The sequence below is a fragment of the Perna viridis genome, chromosome 6, assembly GCF_037379345.1.
Source record: "Perna viridis isolate PV_CMFRI_1.1 ecotype Kerala chromosome 6, ASM3737934v1, whole genome shotgun sequence".
NCBI lineage: Eukaryota > Metazoa > Mollusca > Bivalvia > Mytilida > Mytilidae > Perna > Perna viridis.
The window spans coordinates 45,760,071-45,774,716 of NC_142450.1; the positions used below are offsets into that span (position 1 = coordinate 45,760,071).

Here is a 14,646-nt window from a genome sequence, read left to right on the forward strand (position 1 = left end):
AATCGTGGCAGTCCTTTTAATTCCTGAACACCTGAAAGAACCTAATCGTGGCAGTCCTTTTAATTTCTGAACACCAGATGGAACCTAATCATGGCAGTCCTTTTAATTCCTGAACACCTGAAAGAACCTAATCGTGGCAGTCCGTTTAATTTCTGAACACCAGATGGAACCTAATCGTGGCAGTCCTTTTAATTCCTGAACACCTGAAGGAACCTAATCATGACAGTCCTTTTAATTCCTGAACACCTGAAAGAACCTAATCATGGCAGTCCTTTTAATTTCTGAACACCAGATGGAACCTAATCATGGCAGTCCTTTTAATTCCTGAACACCTGAAGGAACCTAATCATGACAGTCCTTTTAATTTCTGAACACCTGAAGGAACCTAATCATGGCAGTCCTTTTAATTTCTGAACACCAGATGGAACCTAATCATGGCAGTCCTTTTAATTCCTGAACACCTGAAGGAACCTAATCATGACAGTCCTTTTAATTCCTGAACACCTGAAGGAACCTAATCGTGGCAGTCCTTTTAATTCCTTTCATTTGTGTATTGGTCATTGATTGTATTGGATTAAGTTAGCTTTCAAGTATTCTTTTGAAACCCATAAGTATTGTTCTATTTTGGATTACAGGGCCAGTATCCAGAGATAGAAATTCTGTGGTTAATGACTAAGGCATGGAACTGTGGCATCAATTTTTACAGGTAAGTTAAGTTGTGTTTTCCACAAAGATGATATGGATGATTTAAAAGAGTAAAAGAATTTGTCCACCACAATCAAGCTGCTTACTGTAATTCATAAAGCTGAACTTCTATTAAAAACTTCTAAATTTACACTGCAATTTGGTTATTTTAAAACTAAATTTTGTATTTTTTAAATAAATTGTATGCATTTAATTATGTTATTCATGGTAAAATCAGCTAATAAGGGGAAATGTAGTTTATTTTCGTCCTAAATGTACGTTTTTTAAATAACATCTTACAGCATTTCATTAACTTCTGTGAATGAGATCAAAAGACAAATCAGTGATTATTATAATTATTGAACAAACATATTTGTAGGTAAGCCTGAACATTGTCAATATGTCACTCCATTATCAAGCCAATCAACTGTTTATTGAGGTTTGTCATGGGGTATTTTGTTTTTGTAAGAATAATAATCTTGACAAAAATGGACTGAGATAACCTGTTGAAGTGTTCCTCAGCTTGTTCACAATTAATCCTGCTGTAGAAAAAATTCTTTCTGATAGAACTGATGTTGCCATAATGGATAACAAACTGTCAGCTAGGATTGCTAACCAAGGAAATCTGTTCTTATTATGAGCCCACCAATGTAGGGGGTTAACATTTAAGTCACTTTATCCACATTGTATGTTTGTATAACAAAATCGTGTTCATTGCAAAATTTAATCAAGGGACTGATGAATAAGAAAGTCAATCTCACTCTTGACACTTTGTCCTCGGTTCATCGTTGTTATCTGTTTCAACAGAATTTCAGTTAATTTTGATTCAAGTTTATCCTCTGCCACTTTACATTGGTTTTTGTGGAGAAATTTCATTGGCTTATATTGTGGATCCATAATGCAGGCTAGAACTGTTGTGGTTTGTCCTATATTGCTGTCATTGAAGCTATAATGATGCTTCAATTCATCTTCACTGCATTCCTTTAATTGAACTGTGATCATCAGATAATTTCAAACTTTACTTTGAGAGTCTAGATACTATGGGGTAAATCTGTGAGACACACACATTTAGTTCATTAGTCATGTATGTTGTAACATCAGACAGATCTTTCAGCACAAGGTATAAATCGAAAATGAACTCCCATTCATCATCTTTTGGTAACAGAATCGTATTGGTTTTCTTAGTGATCGAAATGTCTAACATTAGGTGGTGTTCAACCATATGTTCTAGCATATGTAAAGTGGAGTTCCATCTTGTAACCACATCTTGGATCAGTTCATGTTGAGGGTTACCAAGAAGTTTCTGTAATCTGGGTGTTTAATAGTGTGGTAGAGTATTTAATATGTCCAACTAGTTTGTGACACTTAGCAACAGTCTTTGATACGTAGATGATTTTGATACATGACTTAAGTTTGTGCCCAAAACAGCCCAGATCATTCCATTCTGGGCACTTTGCCCTGGCACATTCCATATACTTGCTTTGTCATGGACCACAGAATATATTTTATCTTCAATTCCAAATTTTGTGTAACAAATTAATTTTTTCTGTAATGTTCGCTGTACATCTTTCTAGCATTTCGTGGGTAAACAATGCATTTGATATAAATTCCTATCTGTCAGTTAAATGATGTTCTGTTGCAGTCAAATAATTGTCATTTGATGCATTTATCAATGAAACAGACTGCACTGACTGAAGATTCTAAATGAGATTGTTTCTGTTCTTCAGTCAGTTTTTCTATCTTGGATCGTATGGTATTACAGGATGACACCTTGTAGCTAGGACTAACAATATTCAAGAGGTCAAGTTCATCCTGGTCCACACATTCTGTTTTTTTTTGTTTTTTGTTTTTTTTTTTAGAGAGAACTAGTCATCAGAGTTTGGTTCACATCTACAGTATTATTTTTGTTCTTCATTCAATGGCAAAATATTTGATTAAGAAAAAATTATATGATCTCTTCCATTAAAATTTAACCCTGTTTCTCATGAAAAGAAGATGAGGATACGAAAAAAACTCAAAAATTGTTCTTTTATAGTACCATAATGTGAACAATCTTGTGTATTTTTAAACAATCAGCTCAGGAAGGTATAGTGATGCAGAGAAATGGTGTGCTACTAGTATGAAGCTTCTGTTGTTCCTTGGTCCACTAAGGAGTAATTATGAAGATCATGTAAGTCTGTACCACTGTGATCAACATGTTTATTACTGTTTGTTTATAATTTACTACAAATGTTAGAGTGAGTTTCTCACAGAAGTATTTGTTATTTACAGTAGTTTACATCTTCCATTAATTGTGTGTCTTTAGTGTATAGCACCAGTGTCTGTGACAGGAATTACCAAATTTAAAATGTTACTTTCCTCTTAGTTATTTTTTTCTTTCAACCAGACAAATTCTTACTAGACATACCTGTAATCTCACTGCAGATATGTGTACATCATTTACATATTGTGAATACAAGGTATTATTTTTGTGCTTTTGTTCATTGTGTATTGCACATAGCATTATATCCATTGCAGTGTAACAAGACATTTTGTAATGTGCTTTGTGCCTGTATTGAGTTTTTATGTAACATTTGAATAAATAGCACATGTTTATTGAACTGAGCTTTGTTTATTATTATTATTATTATTATTATTATTACTTGACATGTTTTTTTTTCTTGCAGATGAATAACACATATTCTGAAATACTGGCTAAAATAGAGGCTAGCAGGACCAAAGGTAAATTTAAAGGCCAAGAAGAATGAACTTGTATCTATTACAGAAATACAATGAGTCGTAATAATGAAATAAACTCATTTTATTGCTGTTATTTTCAGATGTTTTACACTAGAACATAACCAGCTGAAATGTATAAATGGTGTAAAAGGTGTTTCTTGAAAATTAAAAGATAAAATAAATGTGTTTTTTTGTTTGTTTAATGTTTTGTCTTGTTTGTCTTAGCTTTTTCTATCCTTTTTAAAATACCTGGCATATGATATTCAACAAAAAGGAAGAAGACTTCTTACAATTAAGCCTCTGTAACAGGGTTATGTTGCTACAAGATTTGAAGAAGATCATCTCTACAGAAGTTTTATGGACGTCATCGTGAACACGTATTGTTAGGGTGTATCCATCTGCACCTGGAGAACTGATTTGTTCAACATATAGTTTTCCTTTACTCATTCATCTAACCGGACTTGACTTCATAATGAGCAACTCAGTGGGTTTTTCTAGAAAAGCAGAGTATGCTTACCCTATCGGTGCACCTGGTACATGCTCCCAGTTTTTAGTGGAGTCCAAGTTGTTCATTTACTTTTATTGCTTTGTATATATTTTTTTTTATGTTGTCTGGATAACATTCTTTTGATTTCCGCTAGAATCTTGGTTCCATTGTTTACTGAAGTTATACCATCTAGAACTCAACTCAATACATTACTAATTAACATAGAACAAAGTGTTGTGGAAGAAAATATGATACAAAAAAGTTGTAAGGAAAAGTACTAGAGCCTTATGCTTGGTGTCTTATCTGGACATTAAATGGCAAGTATTCAAAGCTTTACTATAGCTCTACTTTATTTAGAACCCACCAGCATTGCTTCAGACCCTTTATCAGTAAGCTAGAAATAGTTGAAAGATGTGCAACTCGACTTTTATCACCAAAGATTATTCAGAAGATCCTGGTCATAAATCGAACCAACTTAATGGAATATACTAAGCCTTAACCAGTAGACACAAGAAGGAAATAACTCGGCTATCACACCAAGTTGTGGTGCCAATAGTTGAAGTTGAATAGTTTCATGGTGATCCCTATGACGAGATTGAGCACTATAGTGGATTGGCTCCCAGTGACAGACGTCCTCCGTTCGTCATCAATGTTCGCCCTTATTTATCAGACATGACCTTTAATTGCCAGTACAGTGAGATTCTTGCAAGATGAGGAACAGATCAACATTCATGAAGCAGCCCAGTCTACTCATTGTTTTCTGTGCTGCTTGTTTTAGTGTACCGTTTAGTTACTCAGTGTTGTAAGAATTGCTATTCGTCTGTTGTCTATTTCGTGCCTGTTCCTAGTTGGTGTTTCTTTACTTAATTAAAACAAAGGATGCTTACAATACTGTTACAACTTTTCCTTGATCATAGATTTATTGTAAAGACTGGATTAAACTTTTATTTTTATGTCATTTTTTTCTCGTAAGATCTTTATTTTTTTCCTTTCATTGTTTAATTGGTATTTTTGTTCAAAATGGACTTTGTAATCTTGTTAAAATACAGGTTCCACTACAATTTTGTTCAAATACGACTCCTCGGAATTTCTCTGCTCTGAAATGTTTCTAGTACCTTTGAAGCAATTTGAAATACTAAACAAAATATAACGAAAGCTATTGTCAGCTCACCTGGTCCACAGGCTCTGTGAACTATTGTCATCACTATGTGTCCGTCGTCCGTAAACTTTTTCAAACATCATCGCCACTGAAACTACCCAATAGATTGTAAACAAACTTTGCATAAATGTTTCTTAGGGTATTTTTAACCATCCTTGTGTGGGGATTTTTTATCTGACAAAAACCATGACCGCTGTTACTAAAAATAGACCATATCAAATTGTTGAATTATGCAAATATCTCAAAAACAGTTTGGTTTAGCTAAAGTCTGGTAGGGATCAAATTGTTCAGCATGAAAGGATGGACCCATGTCGAAATTTTCAGAAAGATCCATTGACGAATGTATGAGTTACGGGTCCTGAAATGGATTTTTTCCCGAATTTTACGTTTCCAACTTTGGAAATCTTCTCTAAAAATACTGAATGGTTTGAAACAAAACCTTGCATGAATATTATGTAAAATATGTTTAACAATCTATGAATGTGAATTTTTTATCCTGTGAAAAAAAAACATGGCCACCGTTTGTAAAAATAGACCATAGAGATGACTTTTATTTCGGCATTGTATTTATGGTATGCCGAATCAAAATAGTTATCTTATAGAGGTCGAATTTCAGAATTGTGCAAATAAGTCAAAAACAGTTTGGTTTTATTTTTTTTCTACAATACACGGGAAAAGTCATTGAAGAGTTACATTGGCTTAGAATTTCAACTGAAACATGTCTAATGCTTCTATGTAGGTGACGCCTATAGAACATCCAGTTTAAAATGCCTTTAATTATATTGTGGTTTATGATCACACTTAAGTCTTACAAAAGTACATGTTTAGATTTTTTTACTTGTCTGTGTTTACCCTTTTCGTTAATACCTTCCATTAGTTATTAATGAAAGTTTTAAAGATAGAAAATAGTAAATATGATCACATTGCGTTAAGCCTTTGATCCCTGGAAAATTGGAAATTCAAATTTTCACTCTCAGTGCGAATTGTTTAAAATTGACAATTTCATTAGAAAGTAATTTTGTAGTTGTGAATATTATTCTCATTTGGGTCATACTAAAAAAGAGAGTGTACTTTTCTGTTATTTTCGTATAAAAACTCGGCGCCAATTTAATTCGTTGTAAGTAACATTTTTTGTGTAAATAAATATTTAATTCCTTTTCTTCAAAATAATTGATAATTTGATTGGTGAAACTGATTTATACCTACTTAAAGCATTCTTTGGCATTTTTATTATTTTTCCAAAATGGTAAATTTCTTTTTTGTCCTTTTAAGATTTCTTTGCCATGAAACTGCAAATATTTTGCATATATCTTCTGGAAAGAGTAAGAAATTTTTGAAATTGCTACCTAGACCTGTCCCACATTTTCATGCCTGTGCTGTTGCCACATATTACTTCTATGAATAAAAGTCATCTTTCCTGTCATAACTATATTGATAATGGTTTCTCTCAATGCTCTATAAAAAAATGCCTAGAATTGACATAACAAAAAACAAAAAAGCACAAGCTAAGGCTCAGGGGACTAAAGCAATTTCAAAATGTTCAAACCATTTGTTGTGTCCATAATGAACTGTAAGTCCACATGCTCAAGTGTGTCAAAAATTAATCATGCCCACATTGTTCAATGTTCGCCATTATCATACCTATCATGTGTCTTTCCTTCACGATATCAAATTTTCATCGCGTTCATTCTGCCCTAAGAATTGTTACGGAGCTTTAAAATTTACTATCGAAAGTAAAATTTCGATCACGAAACGTCAACTTAAATTTGAAATACCTTCAAACCAGGGTACACCGTGCTTTCTGATGTCGAGTAAAACTGCAGAATACAGAATACTAAGAAATAGTGATTTTGGGCATTCTTTCAGTCTGTTGATCTCTCCTCCATGAAATTAAGTGTTTCTCTAGCTAATTATCAGAAAATTTCTTAAGTATAGTATGTCAAAAGATGTTTTGACCCATAACTTCACACAAAATAGATTTTGATTACCTGCTAATCGACCAGTATTTCGCAATTGTTGTATCTGTTTAACTGATTATCTCATTCTAATAAAGAGGCTGACAACAATCATCAGCAGTCAGCTAACAGGTAGTTGCAGAGTGATGGGGTCCTCCGATGTGAACCAAGAATTAAAAAAAAAACTTTTAATGGATGGATTTTTATGAATGATTCTCGTTTCTATGTGATTTCGTGATGGGAGAATTCTCATTTTACCTGTGTTGTTATCGAACATTATTGACATAAGATTTAAACGGTTCAATCAGAATATTTGGCGCATATTTCGTATTTTATACCAGAAAAGACCGCGTGGTCGGGTAAGTTTATACGTCAAGCTTTTTAGGCCCGAAAACTGTTATTTCGGCTGGATGGTATTTTGGTAAGTAAAAATGACTTTAGAACATCTTCATTCAGTTTCAATTTTTACCAGTCACTGTTACACAAGGTTCGGTATGAAGAACGTTCAACAAAAATTGCAAATTGAATTCAACTGCTACGGGATAAACGGATCTGACTTTTATCAACAGGCGGGGATTCATAGGGGCGGATCACTCCCCCTACAATTAGCAAGTCTTTTTTGTTCGCATGAAATCTTGATATTCCCAAAATTTTAGTCCTCCATTTTCTTGCCTCGCTTCACTTGACCTTTACTTTAATTCTATTTAAGCCCCTTCCCTCCCCCATGAAATCCTGGATTTGCTCCTGCTAAAATAATGAATTGAAAATTAATATATTTTAAAAATTTCATCTTATCAAATAGGACAACATTTTTACATTTAAATGAGTTAATTAATGTACAAAGTGTATTTGATCACGAGGCTTTGCAGATATTTCTCCTAATTTTAAATCAACCAAGTTTTCACATAGTTGAAGCTCATAAATCAGCATTTGATCGGAAGAAATTAACCCGTATTTAATGTAAGGATTTCTATATACATTCTCCTTATGTACATGTAGTAACCAAATGCAAAATTCTACATACCAGAATTTGCTATTCTAGTTATAGATACGGTAAAGGTGTAGTGTCAATCTAATTAAAATTTAATTACGCTACCCTACATAAAAGACTTCACAAATGTCAGATCGTGTATTTTAATCAGATTAAGTGGCGGGTCCAGAAATTAACAAAAGGTGGGGAGAGGGTCCATTAAAGAAAAGATAAAACTAAATGTCCGGGATATACATGTAGTTTGATTATTTTTTGCCAGAATTTTGCACAAAGTCAATATTTTAAACAAAAGGGGTCCAACTCCCGAAACCGCGCTGAATTCTGTCCTAGGTTGCACCAGGTTACATAGATATACTACAATGTACAAAGTTAACATATGAATACACACGGTGAACTTCAATTATAGAGAACTAACTAGGCTAAAAACCACTAATTCCACTTCCCATAGGCTTCTATGCTAATTTCACAATATTCAATGGCTTCTCTGGACTTTACCTTAACTTTAACCTGCAGAGGACTATATATCAGCATGATTCTACATATGTCAGCTCACAATCCTCAGAATGGCATGTGGGGTTAGCAGACTTGCAGTGCAGTACTGGTCACCGGAAGTGAAGTGTCTATAAATAGCATGGGAAATCCCAGTGTTTTCACAAGATAGGGGTATATTTAGAAATCATTATGGAGATTAGGCTTCACATCACAAGAAGCAAAATGCACCTATAAAATGTACAGAAATGTTTTTCCTTTCAGAAACTGTTTAAATTTTTTAAATGAGATGAGAACTTTTTTCATAGCACTATGAGGAACAGGGGTAATTCCTGCGTAGGACTATTTTTGCGTACGTTCCAAATGCTCATTGGTTGAATTGGTGGTCTGTAACCTAACTAACTAAGGGGGTTTTTAACGTCCTTGACTACCCTGTCGGGTCTCGCACGGACGGTTTTATACAGAACCTATTTTGTGGTCTATTTATAGTTATAGTCAGGCGGAGAGCCGGGTGGAAATAGTGCTCATTAATAATAATAAAAAAAACTCCCAAAAATCACTTTCACCATTTAAAGTAAAGTTTACACACTCCAGTGCCATGTCAGTATATATGCAATGTATATATTTATTCAAATCCAAATCGAATCAAACACAACCAGGAAACAATAACAAATTCCAAAGGTAGATCATACCTTATAATTTTAGTGGATATAGATTTCTCTCAAAGACACACTGTAATTTTTTTTTTTGATTTATATAGGTCACCAAACTTAACTTCGAGATAATTGAGCCTAAATATATAATTTTTACAACATTTTATAAATACTCGAAAGGGAAAATAATTTCGCTTACTTTTACAAAAAGGGTAGATAAAATTTCTTTAAATTGCGAATAAAGACATAATTTCAAATTTCAAAAAGAATTTGTTTTTTTTCTTGAAATATTAAAAAAAAAAGCTAAAATTCCCTTTCATTTCCAACTAATTATCTACCCCCAGACCTTCACCATACATAGGTTTACGCCAAACAATCTTTTTGAATTATTTAGACATTTTTTTGTGTCTTTTGAAACACTTATTGCTCATTATAACTAAATGTAAATGCAAGAAGGCAGGAAAGAATGCTCTGTGAAATAGGTTTGATCACTGGGTTTGTTCTACCTTAAGAGCAAATATGCCGGAAGAGAGGATCTTTTTTTTGTTAAGTTATTGTATTGTTCAATGTAATTAATATAGCGTCCATCAAAATAAAAGGTGCTTTAGCAGCATTCCTTAATATGTATTGCCAATGACAATCCATGGCATGTCGGTCAAGTTATCGGCTGTTTCGACTGTTTCTTTCCCCGGTACTAACGTCTCCCATCAACCAACGCTGGTGCGCTTTGAGTCTATGCCTGAGCAGCAAATAGGGAATGGTGCACAGCGGAAAAAATCGTCATTTAAAATTCCACTTAGAAGTACACGGTATGCTTCTTGGAACTATCAAAGTTTTCTGTGCAAATGATCCCACGATATCCACCTAGGTGCAAGGACAGTTTTACCCCATTATCTTTTATCTGTTTTTTTTAACTGACGTTTCGGTTGGCAGAATTTTACATTTAGATCTAAATAATATATGTTTATTTAAGTGCATGTATAATCAACTTTCATGTCTGAATCCAGACATTTTTTTAAAAAAACAGGCGCGTGAATACGTTTATGTCAAAACGCCCGGGCGTACACATCAACAACAAAAAAATCATTAAGAGTTGTTGCACATTCACCGGGAAGTTCTTATAAATGTAGAAAAAGTAATTGACAGTTTTGCATCACGTGAAAAGAGGATGATGGCCCTCATTTATTAGACTGACTAGAACTGTAAACTCTTCTGAAACTAGTAAATAGGTTGATTGATATCTACATGATGTGTTTTTTCTTCATTTGCATGTTTTGATACCAATAGTTGATACTTGTAGTTGATCTATATAATACACAAATTTAAACATTTCGACTCATCTTGTTACTACAAGCAAATAACTTATAATGAAAAGATACCGGGAAAATGACACAATGTAGAAACAATAAGACAATAATCCATCAGGCAAACATTCAAAAACATCAAAATGTAAAATTTCAAATTCCTATTATTATTTTTATATAAAGATCTTAACTGCGATGAGTCCTTGCTTTTGGGGGTATTTTTTTCAATTTCAAACATCCACATTTCCTTAATCCCAGGAGCTTCAGACCCCTTGTCGTAAAATAGGCCTACACATTAATTAACTCTAGCAACGTCACTGAAAAAGAGGAGATTTTCCAGGTTATTATTTGCTCATTTGTGTCCTTATTCTGCACGGATCAACACGATTTTCCATCAGATGGGCAATGGATTCCAAACCGCAGAATTTCCTTTGTATCAGCCATTGAACTGTGTACAGTCAGTTGGAACTTTATACATAAACATACATGTAAATAAATAAATATTCATGATAATAAACATAAGCTCTATTGAGCTTTTGACAAACATGGATTATATGTACTTTGTTAATCATTATATCAGTCCCCAGCAATAAATGAACCTAGTTATTTAGTTGTGCAATTTTCTTTATTTAGATGTTGATACGAAACCAAAATGACAGCTCTTTTTCAGAGCTTTTTAAGTACCTTGCCGGGCTCAGACTACTTTTGGTTTGACTGATTCTGGTTACAGCTCTAGAAAGAAGGGGAATATTTTTCTTTTCTGACATGTCTACACTATTATTTTGAAAGCTTTGACATTTCATCCAGAAAACTCTAGCTAAAACAGATACTTTGTACTTTAATGGTGCTTTCCCTTTGTAGTACATGAAAAACTTAGTCATGTTAGGTCAATGAGAATAGTGATGTATTAAACATTAAATGTACATGTATTGAACTTTTTGTTAGATCTATAATATTAACAGACTGTTGGAATATGAACAGAAAGTTTAAATTGAATTAAAAACAATGATGCAAAACTAATACAGACATCTAGAAACTTTCACAGAAAAAAAACAAATATGTCACTGAACCTCCTTCACTTCTTCCCATGTAACCAAAATTCACTCAGGATTAACCATAGTGAAGCTTTAGGTGGTACTAACCTGAGTTCATCCAACTTCAGCTTTAGGTTACAATAACATTATTATGCATGGTCTATTTGAAGAACATTTATTTCAAGAAAAACTATGAGAGATAGAAAAAAGTAAAGGTAACTTTCATTTTTGGCTTTATGAGGTCTACTGGTCTTCATTGAGTGGAAGGTGTAGGGTGACTCCTTATTAGAGTTATTGACCTTAAATGGTGAAAAATGACTTTTTTCAGTTTTAGACTTAATCTTGAAAACCCTTAACAGATAGAAATACATGTAATCATTCAATGGTTGAAATTATTCTTATGATAATGCCAACAAAATTTTCAAATGATGTTTGGTTAAGCCCCTGTAAATAAAAAATTATGTGACTTTTGTATCTATAGCAAAGACTTTGCTAATTTTTCCTGCTATTTGACCTCAAGTTTGAAAACTGTCCACTTTCTTTGTCACTTCAAACACAAAGATTATGTTGTTGTGGCAGATATCTTAAGGCTATAAATAGATAAACTGTATGAATCTAACATCTAACAATGGAAATATGCCCACAGTCATCATAGGTTTACAGTTCTCTGAGTATGATTTTCTTTACAATTTACTTTCCATGCAGTAAAATGCATTTAAAACTCCATTAATAACATATTCACATGCAGTTGTATTCCCTTGTGTTTATATAAAGACATTGTAAGCCAGAGTTAGGTAAGCATCTGCATTGGAGATAGATAATTCTCCACCATCTGTTTTTTATGAAACTTTGCAGCAAATTTTGACTTATATTATTTTTATCACCTGCAGCTTCCAACAACAGACTCATCAAGTTTTGTTTTGACATATGCACTGTTAATGGTGCAGTAAATTAATACAATGCAATGTTATGAAATCAAAGTAACTCTTCTTTAAGTCACAGTTCATATAACTATAGCCAAGTATAATTTGAATAACACAAACATACTTATGATCCGAAAGTCATAGATTTTTCTATAGTTTTGTTTATATTTACCATTTTATGGAATTTAGTTGGTTATTTACTTGAGATTGCTTTGCTCTGCAAATTTTGGGTTTATTTGATTGAAAGGCAGTACTTATTGCAGTAAAATGGCCAAGTGTTCCATGGATGATGTAAATATATAAACCATTTTTCTACATACTGTTTAGCAGTTCTTCGCTGAATATTTATATTCTATTTATTGGTTTCTAGTGAGAGCATGTATAGTAGAGTGACTATGAATCTACTGCACATAGAATTAAAAAAAAAATTAGTTAGACATTACTTTTCTTAAGGATTAGATAGATGGATGGATGGATAGATAGGTAGATAGATAGGTGGATGGATGGATAGATGGATAGATAGATAGATAGATAGAATATCAACATACATATGTACTACAAAATATATGTATTACATTCAAACATTATAAATATTTTCACATCACAATATAAATATATTCATACATTACTGAGTTCACATTTGTATTGATACTTAAAATATTAACTAGCCAAAAATGTATATAGGCCAAATGTTAAAATTCAAAGTTTTTAACCATAAAATTATGTAACTAATAATACTGGTACAGACACAGTGAATGTAACTTTTTTTTGTTCCATCTGTAAATTGTCATTCATCTAGATGTAATACTATTTATTACAATGCCATCAATACAAATGTACCACAGGAATTAAAAAAAAGTAAAAAAAATACTAATAATTTCAAAACTGGCATCAAAAAGTATCTTTTTTGATCAAATGATGGAAATTTTTTTTAGTAACTTCATTATGTAAATTTATAATTAAAGTTTCTATATTTACCTTAAAGCCTGTCTAAATCATGTGTCAGTCACATTGTTCGTTTTTATTTTTTAGGCTTAAGTGCTATAAAGGACCCCATTGGAAATAAGCCATAAAGGTTTTATAGGCCATCCTAGGTTAAATATCAACCTTTTTTACAAAGTCAATAATTTTAATAAATCTTATTATTTTGTTTTGTATAACTTATCGTTCTTTCTTAAGGGTTTTATTTACACTACTATACCAGGAAGAACAAGCATAGTCAAAATGACTTTGTATAAGAGCCATAGTTAAAGTTTTTCTGACATTTTTTGACAAGCATTTGCATTTCTATAAAGAAATTTCAATCTAGCATATGCTTTTGTATTATACTTTTGACTATAATGTCCAGGCGGGTAGCTGCCGTTAGGCAAAAAAGCTTTTGCCTGCACTTAATTTTGCCATTTTTTTTTTTTTTTTTTTTTGGATAAAATACATCCAGGAGAGGCATAAATGATGCTCTAAAATGCCCCTGGACCCCCTGCCGTAATTTTGCCTACACTTCAATTTGGCCTCGGCTACATGCCTGATGTCACAAGAGAGAAATTGATCAACATTAATGCCCAGGTGTTTAACACTATTTTGAGCTATAATTGTGTGTTCATTACAACTTGACTAAACTCCTTTATTTCGTGAAGTTTTCTTTTAGAACCAAGCAATATACACTCTGTTTTACCAAGATGGAGTGACAGTTTATTGGCAACTAACCATTCACTACATGATTTTAATTCTTTTCCTAATTTATCAGATATTATATCGGTATTTCTGTGCAAAAAAGTATTGCACTATCATCTGCATAGAGAAGCAGCTGGACCACACACGGGTTGACATGTCTTTCATGTAGCACAAGAAAAGCAGAGGTCTGAGAATACTGCCCTAGGGGACACCACATTTAATTTTTAGAAAATCAGACTATGCTGTTGGTACCGACTATCTGTTGTCGATCTGTAAGGTATGATTCAAACCACTTAGTGGATGAAACTCCCATAGTCTGCAACTTGTAACACAGAATCTGATGATCCATGGTTTCAAATGCTTTGTTAAAATATAAAGATATGAAATAAAAAAGTCTCTAAAGTATCACTGTAAAACACCTGAGAGAAAAAAAAACATACAACATTCTAATAAACTTATTCATTTTGTTTTTTACTTTCTGTTATTCTGTATCTTCCTACCAAGAATTACTCTATGAACAAGATGTTAGATGAAATAAAATTTGTCTATTTGCAATTAAATGTTTGAAAAGGATGTTT

At 32.8% G+C, this 14,646-nt stretch overlaps 2 protein-coding genes across 5 annotated transcripts in view; both read left to right on the forward strand.

Annotated features, from left to right (window-relative positions):
- The window catches only part of LOC148615254 (testis-expressed protein 11-like), a 48,889-nt gene extending 45,302 nt beyond the window's left edge, over window positions 1–3,587 (forward strand). For all 3 annotated transcript variants that reach the window (XM_088589980.1, XM_088589981.1, XM_088589982.1), the window contains 3 exons: window positions 636–706; window positions 2,761–2,854; window positions 3,351–3,587. In XM_088589980.1, coding sequence (XP_088446106.1) covers window positions 636–706; window positions 2,761–2,854; window positions 3,351–3,431 — 246 coding nt within the window. In that variant the 3' untranslated portion in view covers window positions 3,432–3,587. The remainder of the gene's footprint in view (window positions 1–635; window positions 707–2,760; window positions 2,855–3,350) is intronic.
- Window positions 3,588–7,134: 3,547 nt separating this feature from the next.
- The window catches only part of LOC148615256 (arrestin domain-containing protein 2-like), a 59,686-nt gene continuing 52,174 nt past the window's right edge, over window positions 7,135–14,646 (forward strand). The window contains exon 1 of one of the 2 annotated variants that reach the window (XM_088590009.1): window positions 7,135–7,362. The gene's annotated coding sequence lies outside the window, so the exon portion shown is untranslated. Of the gene's footprint in view, window positions 7,363–9,834; window positions 9,946–14,646 lie in introns of those variants that run through there. The other variant, XM_088590008.1, reaches the window with a different exon arrangement.